We start from the raw sequence: 20,397 nt of genomic DNA, 5'->3' as shown, positions 1-20,397 counted from the left end.
ATTATATAACACACACTAATATGCTAACTAAACACTTCAAATTCAACTAATTAGTTACTTCACCATTACAACCCAACCCCCTACCCCCCCCCCCCCTACTCGATGGTCACCATGAGGGGTGGCCCACCCTTGTTTCTTTTGATTATTTAATTGCATATGTTGGTCATTTAGAAGGCATATTACATGGAGGATTATAGTAAAGCATGGTTTATAAATATGTATATAAGATAACCATTTCATTTCATCAACTCACCACCAAACAACTCCTTTCTCTCCCTCCTTCATACCCCACGGCCGCCACCACCTCACCATACTACCACCACCATTAAGTCTTGTTCAATCATTTTACATACACACAAAGGTGCAAGGAGTCCTACAAACAAGCTTGGTGCACTCGGAAGTTCAAGGACCGCTCTTGTTTTCTTTTATCCACCACTTTTACGCCTTGTTTCTCCCCTAGCCTTGTGCTAGTGGTAAGTGTTCTAAAACATCATCTTGATCTTGATTTTAGTGGTTAATAGATGGCTGAATGATGAAATGATAAGAAACACTAATGAACATAATCTAAAGTCTTGAACATAAGTGTTTAAGGGTGGATAAAGAGAAGATATATGGGTAAATCATGTAGATCTTGTGTTGTTATGATTATTACATGTTGTTTGTTAGTAGAAGCAAGATGGATCATCATCTAGACATACTAGTTCATGTTTAAGAACATAAACTAGTAGGATGTAAAAGTTAGAAATATGAAAGATGATGAATCCATCCATACATAAACCTTGAACTTGAATAAATATAATTTTTCTTGAAAAATAAGGTTATAAACTTGTAGATCTAAAGATCTACAAGTGGTTTTTCGGAAGAACCAAATGAAAAATACTAGTTTTGTCAAAACTCGGATCTTGTATAAACTAAAAGCATTTTTAGTAAGTAAACAAGTGTGTGAACACTTGTGTAACAAGAAAATTTAACAAAGAAATATTTTTGTAAATTATGACTAGAAGTTGTGAAACTTCAAATTCCTTAAAAATAAAGTTTTCAAGAAACTAATCTTATTTTTAAAGATAACAAGACCTACTAAATGTGTTAGTGACTTACTACATATTTTTACAAAACTTTCAAGTTCATGAGTTTATGATTTAGTCTTATTTTGTCAAGATTAGTGATTAAATAATGTATGTTGTTGATTGTTAAATTGGTTGATTGATTTTTACAAAAGAAAATGATATGCTAAAAGCATGGACACCTCCATTTACAGAGGAAACTCTGACGAAATTTTTCTAAAAATATAACACTTAGAAATATTTTTATAACAAACGGTTACAAATATATTTTTAACATTACTTTTCTAAATAAACTTCGCCATGATTTTTATTTCAAAAATTACCAAGTATCGGAGGTGGATTTTCGTAAATAAAACTTGATAAATATATATTTAGAATATATATTTTATAATAAAACGCTTGTGTGATTATATGATTATTTTGTGAACTAGATATATATTATTTTTAGGATGAAAATAATATAACTTGAAAATACTGTGAAATTACGACTCCAAAATAATACCAACGCTCTCACAAAATAATTATTTAAGTTGTACAAGTATTATTGTTACAACGCGAACTTTAACACGTAACTTATGTATATTTCGGAAAAATACTCTTATTGGTATATTTTTGGTGAAATATTATTCTGGGAAAAGAGTATGAGGTAAAATATAATATTTTTAGGAAAAATATATATATTTTGGAATTAAAGTATTTTTGACAAGTGATTAAAATATATTTTCAAGTGAAAATCTATTTTCGGAATTATAAAGTATACATGTATTATTACCCCCATCCTTGGGAAGGAATATACTTATAAAATAATTAAGAAGTGTGAATACGAAATAGTTGCCTAACTATTTCCCAAAAACGTTAAACCTTAAGCCAAGGCACGTCCGTCCGTCTAATAGGAATTAGTACGTGTAGGTCGTCACGCAGCAGGTTGAGTTGGGATCGACTATTTCACGAGACGCACTTCTGTAAGTTCATGTCCCCCTTTTCTCTTTACTGTTTTCAATTTTATACCTCGGGGGTGAAATACATGCGACAATTATTACAAAACTTTTATTACATGGTATGGTTAGCGTAGGGAGGGTTTATACTACTAGATCATGTGAGGGGTGGGTACAACACTCGAGGCCATTAATCCTCTTTGTTAGGACTGAGGGACACAAGAGTGATAGATCTATTTAGGTGTAGCGAGCCCACACCCGTGAGGTCGGGGAGGCCCATAGAGGTGACTGTGTCTTACAGCCGAAGCCTAGTACAAATTTGCTAGGTTTGAGTTTCCCTGCACTTTCTCACACATACCAGTGGCTTTGCAACCCATTGGTGATCTCTTTTTCCTTATTGCTACATACCAAGGACTTTTATACATACTTTAAAGGTTTATTCATACTCACTTTTACATGAACTCGCTCAACTTTTTGTTGATTTTTCAAACTGCATGTATTTCAGGGAATTAAGGGATCTGGCAAGGTATGCGATGTCGTCAAGCTGTGTAAGAATAATGATGTCATCCGAGTTTAGGAAGTGTGATCTTTGCCTGGACGGGTCACAAGTCTTAAACTGTGTTTTATTCATGTCTTTTGGTTGTGTCGTATGAACAATATTTTTATTATGTCATGTTGTAATCCGTTGCATGTGTCAACTTTTTAAACAATGTTGTTGTGTTAACTTTTTAGAACTTGTTGAATGGATGAACATCATGGTTTTATTTTCATATAGCATTGTTGTGATTATGCTAAGGTATTAAGAAGTCACACCAAATAAACCCACGCTTCCGCAAAGCCAGGGTGTGACACAAAACTACTTTTAATTACCATTTGATAATCCGTGATTATAATTGAAATTGTTAATTATAATTACCCTTCTTATCACTAACTATCTAGTTAAGGGTACTAAGGAACACTTTGAAACTCTATCTTTGACTAGGCCCTCGACACCCGATTAGCCCTCGCAATGTTTAGCAATGGTTGGTGCGGCAAGGAAGTGTGAAGATTTGCTTGGCATGTCGAGAAGAAAGGATGGGTGTTTAGTTTTTTAGAGTAAAGCGCAATTTGCATCCCTGTGGTGTCGTACGAAAGTAACATTACAACTCAAAATCTCATAATCTAACATTTTGTCCTATTACAGACTCGACACGACTCGATGACCTAGGCAGCAGACATAGCGTATCAACACATTCTGCTTGTAGTCCTCCATTGACTTCGAAATTACGTTCTCGTCGCCCTCACCACTTTGTTTTGCAACACCAGATCGATTTAAATAGAAACCGTTCCATTTCTTCATAGCATGATTTAAATCCCTCCCTTTTCGAGTACGCTTGATTGAGGGTTCGGTTGTTGTGACCAAGTTGTTGATCAAGGTGTTCAGTGATCTAAAAAAATAGTTGCAAACAATAGGAAAATAAATAACTTGCAAAGAATATAAAAATAAATAAGTTGCACAAAATATACCTTCTTCCAAAACCCGTCTTTTGATTCCTCATTCGATTACTACATGTCTTCCAAACAATATATCCATGCCCTCGCTAAACATGCCTCTTCGTAATCACTCCACCGTTGAGCCTTCGCTTTTCCTTTTACATTTTTTTTGTCGGTGGTTCTTCGACCTTAATCTCCTCTTCTACTTCTTTTTCTTCATTCTTGGTTTCTTCGGAATCCTTCTCATTTTCAAGGCGGTAATTATGGTAGTTTTCGGCCATGTTTTGTGATTGTGCATCATAGGTGTGGAGGAGTTGTGACATTGGCATGTTAGTGTACAAAATTGTTTAAGTTTGGGTGTTGAACTCCATTTGTGGAAGTTGGTTGTAGAACGGTGTAGACTCGAATTCAGGATGATATGCCAGGGCATCGAACGAGTTGTAATTTTTGGGTTTCGACAAGGCTTGTGGAATTTTGGTTTGGTTTTCTTTGATGAAGAACCTCCTTGCCTTTCGATTTTTATTGTGTGTGCATTGAATGTAGGAAATGATAATTTTTGGAGAAGAGAGAGTAGCAGATTGGAGAAAGGAACGAGTGAAATGGTAATTTTTGTGTGAAAAATAGTGAACTGAAGAAAGGTGTTTATAGGATTTTTTTTGAAAATAACAGTCATATGACCATTGTCCACACTTCAAAGTTCCCCATCAATCGATGCTAACTCCTCTTTCACCGGAGTTAAAAACTATATTGGAACCGGGGGGCATTGTTCTTGGACAGGGCCGAGCTTCACTGAACCCTCCCCGGCTCCCACACTGAGCAACGTTATAGTTTTATGAAAATATCTCTTAATATTACAAGTAATATTGACATGCTACGGAACCAAGTGTGTAATTTCCCCTCTATTAATTAGCAAATTTCTTTGTTCCTCACATTTTACTATTCAATTTCCTTTTGCTTCTTATTGGTCACCATTCCACCTTGCTGCTTTTAATTGGTCAAGACACACCACACACACCTTTTTCTTTCTCTCTCATGATACTACCACATTCACTCTTGAATTCTTGATAACACCACAACAACCATCATTTGTTTTTATTTTTGTTAGAGCCCATTGTTTCAATATCTCACCATCACCGCAAATGTTGACACCACCGCTGGTTACAAGAGGTTGTAGTGGCTAAGACGGCAGGGGAGGCAGAGTTGGTTTTTAGAGACAAAATGTAGAAGTTAGGGTTTAAGAGAGAGAGGGGGAAGATAAGAGTGATGGTGATCGATGATGTAGCGAACGGTTGTCGTGGTGGTTGCGGCCCTCATGTGTAGATGGTTGTCAAAGGTGGTGGATTTTGGTTTTTTTGAGGGATAACGGAAAAGGTCACGGTGGTGGTATTGTGGCGGTGATCCTACAGAGATATGAAAAGTTTGGGGTTTATAGATAGACAGATGAGACACAAGATTTGTGATTATAGAGCTGAATGCGACGGTTTGTTGGTGGTTTTGTGGTGGTGGTGGTGCTGCAGTGGTGGGGTTGCTGCTGCGTAATGGTTGTGCGGTGGTGGTGGTAGTGCTGCGAGGGTGGTGTTGTGGTGGTGGTGCTACGGTCAATGGTGATTGGTGGTGGTGGAAATTTTTTGGTATTATGTTAATGATTATGACAGGGAGAGAGAAGGAGAGAGATGTAGTCATGTTACAGCACATGGTTTTTGAAAACCATGTCAAAAAGGCCTCTCTATTCTAACTGATTTATGACCCCTCAGGTGCGAACTTTGATTTTAGTAGATTAGGGTTTTCTATTTAGGGTATGTTTGGCAAAAGTAGCTGTTGGCTGGTGGCTGGAAGCTGGTAGCTGGTGGCTGGTGGCTGGAAGTTGTTAGCTGGTAGCTGTAGCTGTAGCTGTAGCTTTTTAGATATATCCGGTGTTTGGCAGAGTAGCTGGAGCTTTTAATGACATGTATAAAATGACCAAAATGGACATAACTAAAAATTTAAAACGTTCGTTCATTAAAAAGTTCATTATATTTAGAGGTTAAAAAAGTCATTTTTTTCCTAAAAGCTTGTAGCTTCTTCTAAACGCTACTAGTAGGAGCGTTCAACAAAAAGCTTCAAGCTCCTAACCTAAAAGCTTCAAGCTCCTTCAACTAAACAAGGTTTTTTATTGAATAAGAGCTTTTTCTTAAAAGCTTAAAGCTAGAAGCTCTTAAAAGCTCCTAAAAGCTCCATGCCAAACATACCCTTAGAAGGGGATGGTGACGCGGTATGTTGCTCGTCTACCTGCTATCCTTATGTAATTTGCCCTGGTAATTGGAATGAAACAATTATTTTATATATAAAAAAAATTCTATGAACAGATTTACTCTTTGATTAAAATAATAATAATAATAATCTATTTTCTTAGTATAAACTAATTACTTTAATTGTTTATATGAATATAACCTAAGTGGTTGTATTGGAATTCATGTTTCCTTTCATACCATGTGGTGCTGAGTTTGAGTTTTTCCCAATTGTTTATATGAAAAAAATTATTATGTTATATCAAAATCATTTATATTAACAAAATTGTTATGAATATCACATAGAGTTTATCATGTAGATCAAGATTTACCTCTAAGATTTTACCCAAGCAAGTGGATGAACTCTTTGTCAAACTTATGGGTAACCCTTGTCTACTACATAGTTAATCTTGTCCACCAAATAGTTAATCTTTTTGTAGTATAAATACTAGCTCAAGGTAGAAGGAAAAATGCACCTTATGTATACACTTTTATAAGTTATACAACTCTCTTCTTCTTTCTCTGATAACATTTCTAAAGTTCTTAAAGTTTTAGCACTAATCTTGTGTTAATCCTTGTTATATTATAACACGTTATCAGCACGAGACTCTAGCCAAGGAAACGTTCAAGCAATTATAATAAAAGTAAGTATTTGATTAATATATAAACTATAATTGTTATGATAAACTAATACCAGTGTAGATGTATCTTACGATGGACATACGATCATTGTTGGACTACAAAAACGTAACATGTCTTTTTATGTATCGCGGGATTGTTTTCCTTTAGGAGACCCTGTTATCCAGACACTCCTATCATAAAAACAATTAAGTCCCACACTTAAAAAAAATGAAAAAAAAAATAAAATAAAGAGACTGAAAGACTTGATAGCACTTGTATTTATTTATGCATCTAACTTTTATTTATACGCACATACTAACATTTAATTTAGAGTTTACATTCATGTATACTAACATTTTTATTCTTATTATTATACATCCTAATTCTATATCTTATAAAATAACATTTCCTTAATATATCATTTATTATATATACATACACATATACATATACATATACATATATATATATATATATATATAACCGTTGTACAATGGCTATAAAACGGTTATAATTTGCCACTATAAATAACCAATTATCAATCTCATTTTTTCCACAGCAAACACTCTTCTTCTCAAAGTTATTCAAGAAAAAATTTCGAAGATGATTCACCCGATTTTAATATTGGCCGGCATAATATTAATATTGTTGCCGACCTTAATATATGAGCTTCCACCTCATATTTTCAGTACTTATGTATTCATTTATTTGTTTATAGCTGTACCTTTATATGTTTTCTCATTTTTAATGAGTATTTAGATTTTAATATTTATCTTATTTATGTTTAGCAACAAAATGACAAACATCGCAAAAATTGAATTCCCGGCTCTTAATATCACCAGAGAAAATTATATGCTGTGGACGGCACATGTTAAGCGACATCTCAAGTCAATGGGTGTTTTGGAAACGATAACGGAGTGGAACGATTGTAGCAGATCAAGACAAGGCAAAAGCTGATGTCTTCCTCCATAAACACATTGATGAGATGTTGCAATTTGAATATTCAAATTTTGAGGATCCATACGTTTTGTGGGAAGATTTAAAAAGCAGATTTGATAATCAAAGAGAAGTTTTACTTCCCACTGCTAGAGATGTATGGAACAATCTCAGGTTCCAAGATTTTAAAAAGGTGAATGAATACACCTCTGCTTTGTTCAGGATATGCTCAACGCTCCGATTTTGTGGACAAACTGTTACGGAGGAAGATATGTTGGAGAAAACTTTCTCTACATTTCATGCATCAAATATAAACTTGCAACAACAATATCGGTTGCAAAAGTTTCAAAGATATTCTGATCTAAATTCATTTCTCCTCGTAGCAGAGAAAAACAATGAGCTACTAATGAAAAATCCTCAAGCTCGTCCCACTGGATAATTAGCCATTCCAGAAGCAAATGCTATTATTAATGATGATACTAAAGACTCTGGAAGAAAATGGGGACGAGGCCGTGGCCGTGGCCATTTTGGTAAAGGTAATGGTCGCAATTATTCCTTCAAAAGAAATAATAATTTCCGAGGTAATTCCCATGGTCGTGGACGTGGTCGCGGTCGTGGTCGTGGTCGAAATCAAAGAACCCCCAATTACCACATGCCACAAAATACCAATCCCAACCAGTATAACAAAAGAATGAAGCTGGTAGGTCCGAAAACATTGGCACTTCTTATTTCAGATGTGGAAGTGCAAACAATTGGTCAAAGGCTTGTCGTATACCTTCACATTTATGTGAACTTTACCAAGCCTCTCTCAAAAGAAAAGAAAAGAAAAGAAAAGGAGATGAACCATGTGGATAATTTTAATGATATCAACGTCGAACTGAATGTCGCCGACTTCAACAATAACATGGAACTCTGAAACGAATGTTGCTAAACTATAATAATTATATGCAACAATTATGTATTTTCCTTTATTATAAGCATCTTTATTATGTTTCAGTAGTATTTCTTTTCATGTAACGTTTTCAACAAATAAATAAACTTCTTATTATAAAATAATTCACAATGCCTTCGTTATACACTTATTATGATTTCTCTTTATATTTTCAAGATTAAAATGAATACCACTGGAGCACAAGAGCAGACAAATGATGCAAATATATGTATAGCGGATAGTGGAGCCACACACACTATACTTAAATCTAAGAAATATTTTTATGAGTTGAAACCAACAAAAGGAACCGTTGATACAATATCAGGTCCTACAAACTTGATAGAAGGAGTGGGAAAAGCTAATTTAATATTACCAAATGGTACAAAGCTCTTAATAGAGAATGCTTTATTTTCCCCAAAATCAACAAGAAACTTGTTGAGTTTCAAAAACATATATCATAACGGATATGATACTCAGTCAAGGACTGTTGATAACAAGAAAGATTTACACATCATGAGCAAAGACCATATATTGGAAAAACTGCCAATGCTCCACTCTGGTTTGCATTATACACACATTAATGTGCCTCAAGCACATATGGCAGTAAAGGAAAGTTCTTGTGATCCTGAGACATTTAACTTATGGCATGACAGACTAGGCCATCCAGGATCTACAATAATGAAAAGAATTATTGAAAACACACATGGACATCCATTGAAATATCAAAAGATCCCCCAATCAGATAAAATGCCTCTATGTACCTCTTGTTCACTTGGAAAACTAATTACAAGGCCTTCATCCTTAAAAGTTGACAAGGAATCACCAATGTTTCTTGAAAGAATTCAAGGTGATATATGTGGACCAATTCATCCACCATGTGGACCGTTTAGATATTTTATGGTCTTGATAGACGCATCCAATAGATGGTCTCATGTCTCTTTATTATCAACTCGTAATGTTGCCTTTGCAAAATTTCTTGCTCAAATTATCAAACTACGAGCACATTTCCCTGATTACACTGTTAAAAGGGTGAGACTTGATAATGCTGGTGAATTTACGTCACATGCTTTTAATGATTATTGTATGTCTGTGGGAATTATTGTCGAACACCCTGTTGCTCATGTACACACACAAAATGGCTTAGCTGAATCATTGATCAAACGTTTACAGCTAATCGCTAGACCATTAATAATGAGAACAAAACTTCCTGTGTCGATTTGGGGTCATGCAATTTTACATGCTGGATCGCTGATTCGTGTGAGACCAAGTGCAAATCATAAGCACTCCCTACTACAACTTGTTTCTGGGCATGAGCTAGACATTTCCCACCTTAAAATTTTTGGGTGTGCAGTGTATGTTCCTATTGCACCACCACAACGCACAAAAATGGGACCTCAAAGAAGGTTGGGAATATATGTTGGATATGAAACAGCCTCCATCATATGATATCTTGAACATTTAACAGGTGATGTATTTAAAGCACGTTTTGATGACTGTCATTTTAACGAGGCAATGTTCCCAGCATTAGGGGGAGAAAAAAAAAACGAGAAAATGATGTCTCATGGTGTGTGCCTTCATTGTCTCATCTTGATCCAAGAACAAAACAATGTGAGACAGAGGTTCAAAAGATAATACACTTGCAAGACATTGCAAATCAATTGCCTGATGCTTTTACTGATACAAACAGAGTTACAAAATCTCATATACCAGCTGCTAATGCTCCAGCTCGAGTTGAGATCCCAAGTAAGGCAATAGATAATAAGATAGCTCATGAATCTCAAAAACGTTTAAAACGTGGAAGACCAATCGGTTCAAAGGATAAGAATCCACGAAAAAGAAAAGCACTTGTAAAAGAAATTGACCACAAAGAGAATGACCTTGATAAAACAGTAAATACCGAAACCTCTCATGAGATAGATGTTGATGATACTAACAAAGAGATATCAATCAACTATGGTCATACACATATCATATGGAACCGATATGAAATGGAAAATATTGATGACTAGGGCTGTAAACGAACCGAACGAACACGAACAATGTCATGTTCGTGTTCGTTCGTTAAGGAAATTATCATGTTCGTGAACTGTTCACGAACGCATACCGAACATAAGTTTATGTTCGTGTTCGTTCGTTAAGGAAATTCAATTGTTCACGAACAGTTCGTGAACACTGGTCTCGAACACAAACGAACGCAAGCAAATAAAAATGAACGCAAACGAATATTTAACTTGAAAATAAAAAAAATGAAAACATTGTTATCCTTAAACATTGGATATAAGTAGTTAAATACAACCATCAAATGATAAATCAAAACACAAGAAGTTTACCACGCCACCAAACGATGAATAAAATTTAACTAACTTAGACATAATTATCCCCAAAAATGTCTTAGAATATCCAAATTTTAGCTAACTTAGAAAAAATAGGGTTCTAAGTTTTCAATATGTTTAGATAAAAGGTATATTACTTATTTTTTTAATATAATCAAACGAACATATTACCGAACGTTCACGAACGCAGTCGAACGAACGAGACCTGTGTTCGTGTTCGTTCGCTAAGCTAACCGAACGAAATTTTTTGTTCGCGTTCGTTCATTAAGCTAATCGAACGAACATAAACGAACTTCCCGCCGAATAGTTCACGAACTGTTCACTGAACGTTCGGTTCGTTTACAGCCCTATTGATGACATATTTTCTTATTCTATAGCAAGTGACATCATGGGTGGAGATGATGATCCTGAACCAAAATCTGTCAATGATTGTCAAAATAGACATGATTGGGATAAATGGAAAGGCGCTATGCAAGCTGAATTAGATTCACTCAACAAACGAAAGGTTTTTGGGTCTATTATTGTTACACCTAAGGCTGTAAAGCCTGTAGGATATAAATGGGTTTTTGTACGAAAACGAAATGAGAAAAACGAGGTTACAAGATATAAAGCGAGACTTGTAGCTCAAGGTTTTTCACAAAGACCAGGGATCGACTATGAAGAAACATATTCTCCCGTTATGGATGTAATAACCTTTAGATACTTAATCAGCTTAGCAGTTTCTAAAAAGTTAGAAATGCGTCTTATAGATGTCGTTACAGCTTACTTGTATGGATCACTTGATAGTAAGATCTATATGAAAGTTCCGGAAGGATTTAAACTCCCTGAAGCGTTAAGTTCAAAACCCAAAGAAATGTATTCGATCAAATTACAAAGATCTTTATATGGGTTGAAACAATCTGGAAGGATGTGGTACAATCGTTTGAGCGAGTATTTGACAAGTAAAGGTTATACAAATAATCTTATATGTCCATGTGTCTTTATTAAGAAGTCAACATCAGGATATGTGATCATAGCCGTATATGTTGATGACCTAAATATAATTGGGACGCAAAAAGAAATTCATGAAGCAATTATTATTTTAAAGAAAGAATTTGAAATGAAAGACCTTGGAAAAACCAAATATTGTCTTGGTTTACAAATTGAACATATGAGCAATGGAATACTTGTGCATCAAACGAATTATACCGAAAAGCTGTTGAAACGTTTCAATATGGACAAGGCAAATCCTTTAAGCACTCCAATGGTCGTTAGATCACTTAATGTCGAAAATGATCCATTTCGTCCTTGTGAGGACAACGAAGAAGTTCTTGGTCCAGAAGTACCATACCTTAGTGCAATTGGAGCACTTATGTATCTTACGAATTGTACGAGACCTGACATTTCTTTTGCAGTGAACTTGTTAGCAAGATTTAGTTCAGCTCCTACTAAAAGGCACTGGAATGGGATTAAACATATTCTTCGATATCTTCGAGGCACTGTTGATTTAGGCTTGTTTTATCTTAACGATTCAAAAGAAGGGTTAGTTGGTTATGCAGATGCAGGTTATTTATCTGATCCTCATAAAGCAAAATCTCAAACTGGATATGTATTTATGAACGGGGGAACTGCGATTTCATGGCGTTCTCAGAAACAAACACTTGTTGCAACATCCTCAAATCATGCTGAAGTCATTGCACTACATGAAGCTTCAAGAGAATGTGTATGGCTAAGATCTATGTCACAACACATAGTGACTTCTTGTGGGTTAGAGAAAGATCGAAGTCCAACTCCTATCCATAAAGATAATGCCGCCCGTGTCTCTCAAATGAAAGGATGGTATATCAAAAGTGACAGAACAAAACATATACCACCAAGATTCTTTGCATATACTCGGGACCTTATTAAAGACAACCAGGTCGAGATGAGATATGTCCAATCCAGCAATAATTCAGCCAATCTTTTCACAAAAGCACTACCTACAGCAACTTTCAGGAAACATGTTCATGACATTGGCATGCGTCATGTACGGAGAATGTGATTCCTTGCAAATTGCAAACTTGAGGGGGAGCTATAGACTGCACTCTTTTTCCCTCAGCTAATGTTTTTTCCCACTGGGTTTTTCTTTAGCAAGGTTTTTAATGAGGCGGTACTTAAAGACCCCGAAGTTTGCAAAGTGTCATCCAAGGGGGAGTGTATGAATATCACATAGAGTTTACCATGTAGATCAAGATTTACCTCTAAGATTTTACCCAAGCAAGTGGGTGAACTCTTTGTCAAACTTATGGGTAACCCTTGTCTACTAAATAGTTAATCTTGTCCACCAAATTGTTAACCTTGTCCACCAAATAGTTAATCTTTTTGTAGTATAAATACTAGCTCAAGGTAGAAGAAAAAATGCACCTTATGTATACATTTTTATAAGTTATACAACTCTCTTCTTCTTTCTCTTATAACATTTCTAAAGTTCTTAAATTTTTAGTACTAATCTTGTGTTAATCCTTGTTATATTATAACAAAAATCAATTTATATAAATATCACTTATAATCTATATTGGTAGTAGTATTGCTTTTTATATTTCTTGATCTATGTAAATACTTTTTGGTTGTTGTAGTGAGTGACTGGATCATAACGAACCAATGCTATGGTTTCGTTTACATAATTGTCAATGACACGCTTACGTGGTTAAATGTTTTAACATATACGTTTTGTCTAGTTTAACAGTCTCGGCGCAACGCGTATAGGTGCTAAAAACCCGTTTATTATAAGACCAATTGTAATGGGCATTTTTTGCCCTCAATCCCGCCCAATCCCGCCCCAAAACGCCGGCAAGGCCGCCCCCATGGGCGTGTTTGGACGTTTTCTTTCAAAAAAAGTCCGACAGCGTGTTTTGAATCACGCCGGAGAAGTAGGGGCTTGATCAATGATGTTTAATCTTCTTTTTTCTTGTCCAATAGTTTTTTGTTGGTTTTTTTTTATTTTATTTAATAATGTCCCACAATTCTTACATCCCCACTATCACTACACCCATTTTAGAAAACGCCCTATAATACCCCATTACTAACTGAGCTGTCACATAACACAAAACACCCAAAATAAGGTCATAACCATGCTCTAAAGTCTAAACACCGGTTCAATTGAGTATATTCAAGTCCCCTTAAACCCTAATTTTGGGCTGTCATTTGTTTGTTACTTAAAGTAAATAAATCTGTGGTGTATCGTTTAAATTAGCAGTCGCTCGTCAGAGACAGTGATGGCTATGGCAGTGTCAGAGGAAAACCCTAATTCTAATTCCAAAGTTGAAAGCAAGAAACGAAAGAGGAACAAGAACAAAAAGACTGGAGGTGAAGAATCGGATTTAGCAGTAGCTCATGTTAAGGCAGATGAGGAAGAGAAGAAGAAGAAGAAAAATAAGGCGATTGTAGAAGATAAGACAGAGACGGATGAAGGTTTGGACACAGAAGAAGCGACTGAAGAAGAAGAAGAGGAGGAGGAGGAGGAGGTGAAGAAGAAGAAGTCTGGGATCATGAGCAACGATCCGTTTACTGCTTTGCCGTTGTCTGATCCAACGATGAAAGCCATTTTGGATATGGGCTTTAAGTATATGACTCAGGTATACTTTTCAATTCAATCAATCAATCAATCTGCATATTAGTGTTTGACCGGTACCGGAACCGAAAGTACCGGTACCGAAAATCCGCAAATATACCCGGTACGTTCGTTACCGGTACCGCAAAACTTTGACGTCTGATTATGATTGCAGATTCAAGCCAGATCAATTCCTCCTCTTTTGGAAGGAAGTGATGTTCTCGGAGCTGCAAGAACAGGTTCTGGTAAAACTCTAGCTTTTCTTGTACCAGCAGTTGAGCTGTTATATCATGCTCGCTTTGCTCCTCGAAACGGGACTGGTGTTGTTGTCATTTGCCCGACAAGGGAGCTCGCAATACAGGTACATGACTGCATAAAAAATAAATAAATGCGCTTCATTTAGTAATCATGATAAAGAGTTTCATATAGTAATTTCAAGGGAATATTATTTTCTGGTACAGACTCATGCAGTCGCCAAGGACCTTCTCAAGTATCACTCACAAACTCTTGGGCTGGTAATTGGCGGTGCAGCCCGAAAAGGAGAAGCTGAGCGGATTGTGAAGGGAGTAAATTTGTTGGTAGCTACCCCTGGTCGACTTCTTGATCATCTCCAGAACACCAAAGGCTTTATCTATAAGAACCTTAAGGTATACTTTCTTTTTTTTTATGTCAGAAACCGTGCAGTTTTGATCAACAAAAAAAGGTCAAATAGAGAGTAAAAATCGGCAGAAAAGATGCGGGTTCTAGGACGCAATGTTTCATTAACAAATACCCGCTGATAAGCGCGGTATTGTAAGGGTATAAGTACCCCATACATGTACGGCATTTGTGTGTAATATAAGTGTGTTTTGTGGCGTGCCGTTCATCCTTGTTCTTCTAAGGAGTCCCTGCACAAATCTTGTGCGTACTCATATTAATTGTTCATCCTAAATTGATCCAAGTTATTAGTCGACCCTGGGCATCATATTTTCATTTTCTTTTTTCAAAATTCTAATTTGGATTTTGCAGTGCTTTGTGATTGATGAAGCGGATAGAATTTTGGAAGCCAACTTTGAAGAAGAAATGAAGCAGATAATTAAAATCTTACCAAAGGTATGCTTTATTGCATGTTTATTGTAACTCAATATAGTTGCCTTCTTGCATTTTGAACTAAACTGCGGTTTTAAAATATGCAGACAAGGCAAACTGCTCTTTTTTCTGCCACTCAAACAAAGAAGGTAACTGAATTCAAATAGTTGTGAATTGTTATCTTTTTGTTTTGGCTTTAGTTATTTTTTCTGTTGTCGCTATAGTTTAACTTCTATTTTCTAAATTAAAGAGCTCAAGTATTTCATTCATTCCATTCGTGTTAAAATGTTTGCTGTTTTAGTTTTTCACCACTTATTCAGGAATGCATTTACACAGTTGATTTTTGTTTTCGTAGTTTCCTTCATTTTTACCCATGCAATTTACACAACCTTCAAAACTATTTTTTATAGTTTCCTTCATTTTTACCCATGCAATTTACACAACCTTCAAAATTATTTTTTAAGTGGATATATATATATATTGTAATGGCATAAGGGGAAGGGTATTATTTGGTTATGAGATAAACGATTAATAATTTGATTCTTTGAAGGACTTCAACAAGAAATATATCCTATAATAACCCATTTTTGATATATTATGTAATAATATTTTCATCACTCCGCAACCACATTAATGTATAATTAATTTTTCTTTTATCTCTGTAAGTTATACGACCTTCATACAGCAAAGGATAGTTTATATATCTCAGCTTTGATCCTTGTTATATTTTTTTAATCCACTGTCTATGTTCAGGTCGAGGATCTTGCGCGCTTATCATTTCAAACTACTCCGGTGTATATTGACGTAGATAATGGGAGATCCAGGGTAAAAAAAAAAACAACTATTTTCTTTGTTATGTTTTATGTTGATTGTTGTTGCTCACTATGGTGGATGTTTTAGGTGACGAATGAAGGTTTGCAACAAGGTTATTGCGTGGTGCCAAGTGCAAAGAGATTCATACTTCTTTACTCTTTCTTGAAAAGGAATCTGTCAAAGAAAGTGATGGTTTTCTTTTCTTCATGCAATTCGGTTAAGTTTCACTCTGAGCTTCTCAAGTATATTCAAATGGATTGTTTTGATATTCACGGGAAGCAAAAGCAGCAGAAACGAACTTCCACATTCTTTGACTTTTGCAAAGCAGAGAAAGGAATCTTGCTGTGTACTGATGTTGCTGCTCGTGGTCTCGATATCCCTGCTGTGGTATGTCGATGAGACCCGCAATCACTTTCTGTAGATAAAATATTTCTCAATAATGTTTTTTTTGGTTTGCGATATAGGACTGGATTGTGCAGTATGATCCTCCAGATGAACCAAAGGTGTTTATCTTAATCTTTTATTCTTTTTACACCTCTACTAGGTTTATCACCCTAGCCGCGTTGCGGCGAACTTCTTTTGTTATTTAGTCTGTGTTTACATGTGTTTTAAAATCACTATGAGCGCGTTGCACACGAAACCACTAAGAAGAATAAAAAAAATGTAAAAAGCAATAAAAAATAATCGAAAGAAAATCAACCAAAAAAGTTGTATGTTAATGTTGCTGTTGGTATGAAACCCGTGGTCAGAGTCTCAGAGATGAGCAAATAATACTGGGCACCGGTACGAAATTTCCCGAACAGAAGGATCCTAAGTACCAATTTGGTACCGACTTTTGGCATTTCTAGTACCGGTTCGCTACCGATTTTTACCTTCATATACCGGTACCGTAACCGGTATTTTCGGTACCAGTTGCCATCAGCTCTGATCAGGGATGAGTAAATGGTACTGTCTAGCAGTACCGAATTTCCCGAACTCAAAGATTTTCAAACTCAATCCGGTACCGACTTTTGGCGTTTTCTGTATCAGTTTGGTGCCGATTTTTACCTTCATGTACCGATAATGAACTGGACCGTACCGGGATTTCCGATACCAGTATTGGTTGAGACCAAGCTTATCCAACTTAGAAAATAAAGGAAATAATAATAATAATTAATAATATATTAAGATATGAATATATTAATATATATTAAAAAAAAGATATGAATATAATATAATAAATCAACTGTTCATTTCAGTTGATTTAGTAATTGTATTTTTTTTATATTGTTGGGTTGCGTGTACATGTTACACTTTTCATCTAATTTCAGGAATACATTCATCGAGTGGGTCGTACGGCTCGTGGAGAAGGTGCAAAAGGAAATGCTTTACTTTTCCTTATCCCGGAAGAGGTGCAGTTTCTTCGCTACCTTAAGGTGTGTTGAGAAGTAACATTTTTTGTTTTAGTATTAATTATAATTATAACTATAATTTTTGTCTCAACTTGTAATTAATCGTGTTAGGCTGCAAAAGTACCAGTTAAGGAGTACGAGTTTGATGAAAAGAAGATGGCTGATGTGCAGTCTCACCTGGTATGTACTTGTTCGCCTCTATCATGCGTATAGAAATTGTTTTGTTTGACATGTTTGTTAATGCAGGAAAAATTGGTTGGCACCAACTATTACTTGAACAAATCAGCTAAAGATGCATACAGATCATACTTGTTAGCTTATAACTCACACTCCATGAAGGACATCTTTAATGTTCACCACCTGGATACACAGGTATGTTTTTCACCAAAATGGAATGCATGTGTGAATTTAGGTGATTAAATAATAGTATTTATTGGTTATTGATTGCAGGCAGTTGCAGCGTCATTCTGCTTTTCGGATCCTCCAAAGGTAAACCTGAACATAGACAGCAATGCATCAAAATTCAGGCAAAAATCACAAAGAAGCCGAAATGGATTTAGTGAAAGCAATCCATATGGCAGAAACCGTGATGACAAAACCCAAGTTGTAAGATATTAATTAGCAGCCTGACTGCCGCTGTGCCCAGTTTTGACTTTAATTTTGTTACAAGTGTTTTTCTTTTATACTGTACACCGGTTAAGGTTGATTGAATGGTTCATTTGTGCACCAAGGATGAGTTTGCATACAATTTAAGACGTCGCTGTTTAAGTTTAAAACAAACCGACCACAAAGAGTGTAGAGGTAGGTTCATTTTTTCGTCTTTGTACCTAATAAATAATATGGAAAGAATCACTTCAGTTACAAGAAAAGTTGTAGAAACCGTAGTTCTTAATACCTTGAACCTCTTGATATTTGCCTCCACTTTTTGTTTTTGGAAAGAAAATTTCATTAACCACAACCGACCAAACCCCAAAACGGGGCGGCCAAACAACAAAAGAACGGACTACATATTCACAAAGCTACACTAATCTTCCCAAGATAAGTTTCTATCTTTACTCCTATTACTAATCTAATGGAACCAAGCGATTTGATATCACTGATGATCTTGGCCACCTTCACCTGTTTATTATCGAACCTGAGCGCCAAATGCACCAGCAAGCCACTCTCACAATCCCGCAGAAAACGTCTCTGGCTTTACCCGCAAGACCAACCTGATTGTGCACTTCCAGAACTTCCTTGACCGACGCCGCGATGACAGGAGCAATCTTGCACCATCTAGAAACCGCCAACCAAACTTGGGCAGCAATGATACATCTGGTGAAAAGATCCTGACTCGTTTGTTCAAGTCAGGTCGTGTCGTCATTAACAAACAGATCAACATTTTCTTCACCCGAGTTACAAAGAATGCAGGTCGTCTCGTCAATAACCACTCCACACTTAACAAGGGCATTCGATGAGGATACATAAGCAGTCTATATTGAATTAAAATGTAACTGAATTTCTTGATTAGATGTAATATGCTGGTACATGTTAGTACTGTCATTTGACCTAATTTAGGTTGATGCATTTTGCTCAAATGTAAGATATACTTTTTTAGGGTGATACATTTTGCTCAAAATGTAAGATATACTTTACCAGGAAAAAAAACCTTTGTTTTCGTCCATAGAATCATGGTTGTAAAAATCCTGACTCGTCTCTGATTAATCACTAATCGGAGCTTTACCGATTAATGACCGATTAATCGATAGGCGGTCAAAGGTGGTCCTATTCTGGCCAATATTTGGCTAGATTCCGGCTAAATTTCGACGAAGCCTTATAAATTAACGTCAATTACTTTAAAAAATAGGTCAATGAGAGGTTAAAACATGTCTACTTTAAGAACTATATAAAAAGTGTGTGTGTGTGTGTGTGTATAACTAAAAATTACATATAAAAATCCTGATCCGATTAATCCCCTATTAATCGCTAGTCGGTACCCCACCGACCGACTAGCGTCTAGCGATTCTTACAACACTACATAGTGTTGGTCATTTCCGTATCTATTCAAGCACCCACTTTGAACTGGGTTTAAGTTTGAAATACTAACAGATTTAATAAAAAATGATGCTAAACAGTTTTTATTTAAAAGCTTTTGTTAAAACATTGTGACACTTTGTTAAGTGATCTTTCATCATGTACCTTTTGGTGTTTATTAATGTTGTGTTATCACTTGATACTTTATTTTTCTTGATCTTGGCGTTGCCGATAATCAATCTTAATTAAGCATATGAAGGTTGATCTGTATGTCCTGGCGGTTGGACAATCGATCCAGGATCAGGCCACGGCATCGATAATGGAGCAGCTGGTTTGCTTCAGTTCCTACAATTATCGGGCAATCGATGCACGACTGTTGCATCAACTTTGGAGTTATAGTCATCTGCGTATCGATCATGGGGCCTTTTACACACTTTTGTGAAGTTTTCTTTTATGATCGTTAATCGCACATCCTTGATAGTCGATACACCATACGACCATGGTATTGGTTGTGCTTCTTTGTTCAGCAGAATTATGATATTTGTTCACTACACTTGGCAATATAGTGGACTGAAAGTGACGACAGACCAAAGAATAAGTGCCTTTCCCGTAGAAATAAAAAGCAAAATAAATGTCAGAAGTGGGATTTGAACCCACGCCCTCTCTCGAAGACCAGAACTTGAGTCTGGCGCCTTAGACCACTCGGCCATCCTGACTTATATGATTATCATTTCCAAAGATAACTTTTATTAATCAAAACTCAACAAAGTAAATTGAAATAATAAATAAACCATCAGATGAATGATACGTGCCACACAAGTTTTGGTCAAGACCCATTGATCTCACTCTTCCCACGTAGTAGTTTCGTTTGCATTAGAATAGGGCCACTTTTCTATTTTGCATGCATGATTTCCTAAACTTCAGCAAGAAGTAGTTTATTTGCATATTTAAATTAGTGGGATTAGGATCAAATATAAAGGATCC

General features: G+C 35.8%; 2 protein-coding genes and 1 non-coding gene across 3 annotated transcripts; 2 read left to right on the top strand and 1 right to left on the bottom strand.

Annotated features, from left to right (window-relative positions):
• Positions 1-7,345: 7,345 nt before the first annotated feature.
• LOC110943293 lies at positions 7,346-7,735 on the top strand. The gene has a single exon (XM_022185043.1). The coding sequence runs from the start codon at positions 7,346-7,348 to the stop codon at positions 7,733-7,735; it is 390 nt and encodes a 129-aa protein (XP_022040735.1).
• Positions 7,736-13,680: 5,945 nt separating this feature from the next.
• LOC110940729 (DEAD-box ATP-dependent RNA helicase 51) lies at positions 13,681-18,176 on the top strand. Its single transcript, XM_022182289.1, has 12 exons — positions 13,681-14,153; positions 14,304-14,489; positions 14,590-14,775; positions 15,137-15,220; positions 15,304-15,345; positions 15,950-16,021; positions 16,097-16,396; positions 16,474-16,512; positions 17,320-17,424; positions 17,512-17,580; positions 17,647-17,772; positions 17,851-18,176. The coding sequence occupies exons 1-12, from the start codon at positions 13,794-13,796 to the stop codon at positions 18,016-18,018; spliced, it is 1,737 nt and encodes a 578-aa protein (XP_022037981.1). The 5' UTR covers positions 13,681-13,793; the 3' UTR covers positions 18,019-18,176.
• Positions 18,177-20,045: 1,869 nt separating this feature from the next.
• Positions 20,046-20,129, bottom strand: TRNAL-CAA. The gene has a single exon. It is a non-coding gene; the product is annotated as a tRNA-Leu (tRNA).
• Between the last annotated feature and the right edge of the window lie 268 nt (positions 20,130-20,397).

This window comes from Helianthus annuus, chromosome 5 (assembly GCF_002127325.2).
Source record: "Helianthus annuus cultivar XRQ/B chromosome 5, HanXRQr2.0-SUNRISE, whole genome shotgun sequence".
Taxonomy (NCBI): domain Eukaryota; kingdom Viridiplantae; phylum Streptophyta; class Magnoliopsida; order Asterales; family Asteraceae; genus Helianthus; species Helianthus annuus.
The sequence above is the reverse complement of the archived record's forward strand: the minus strand, read 5'-3'. Positions and strand labels throughout refer to the sequence as shown.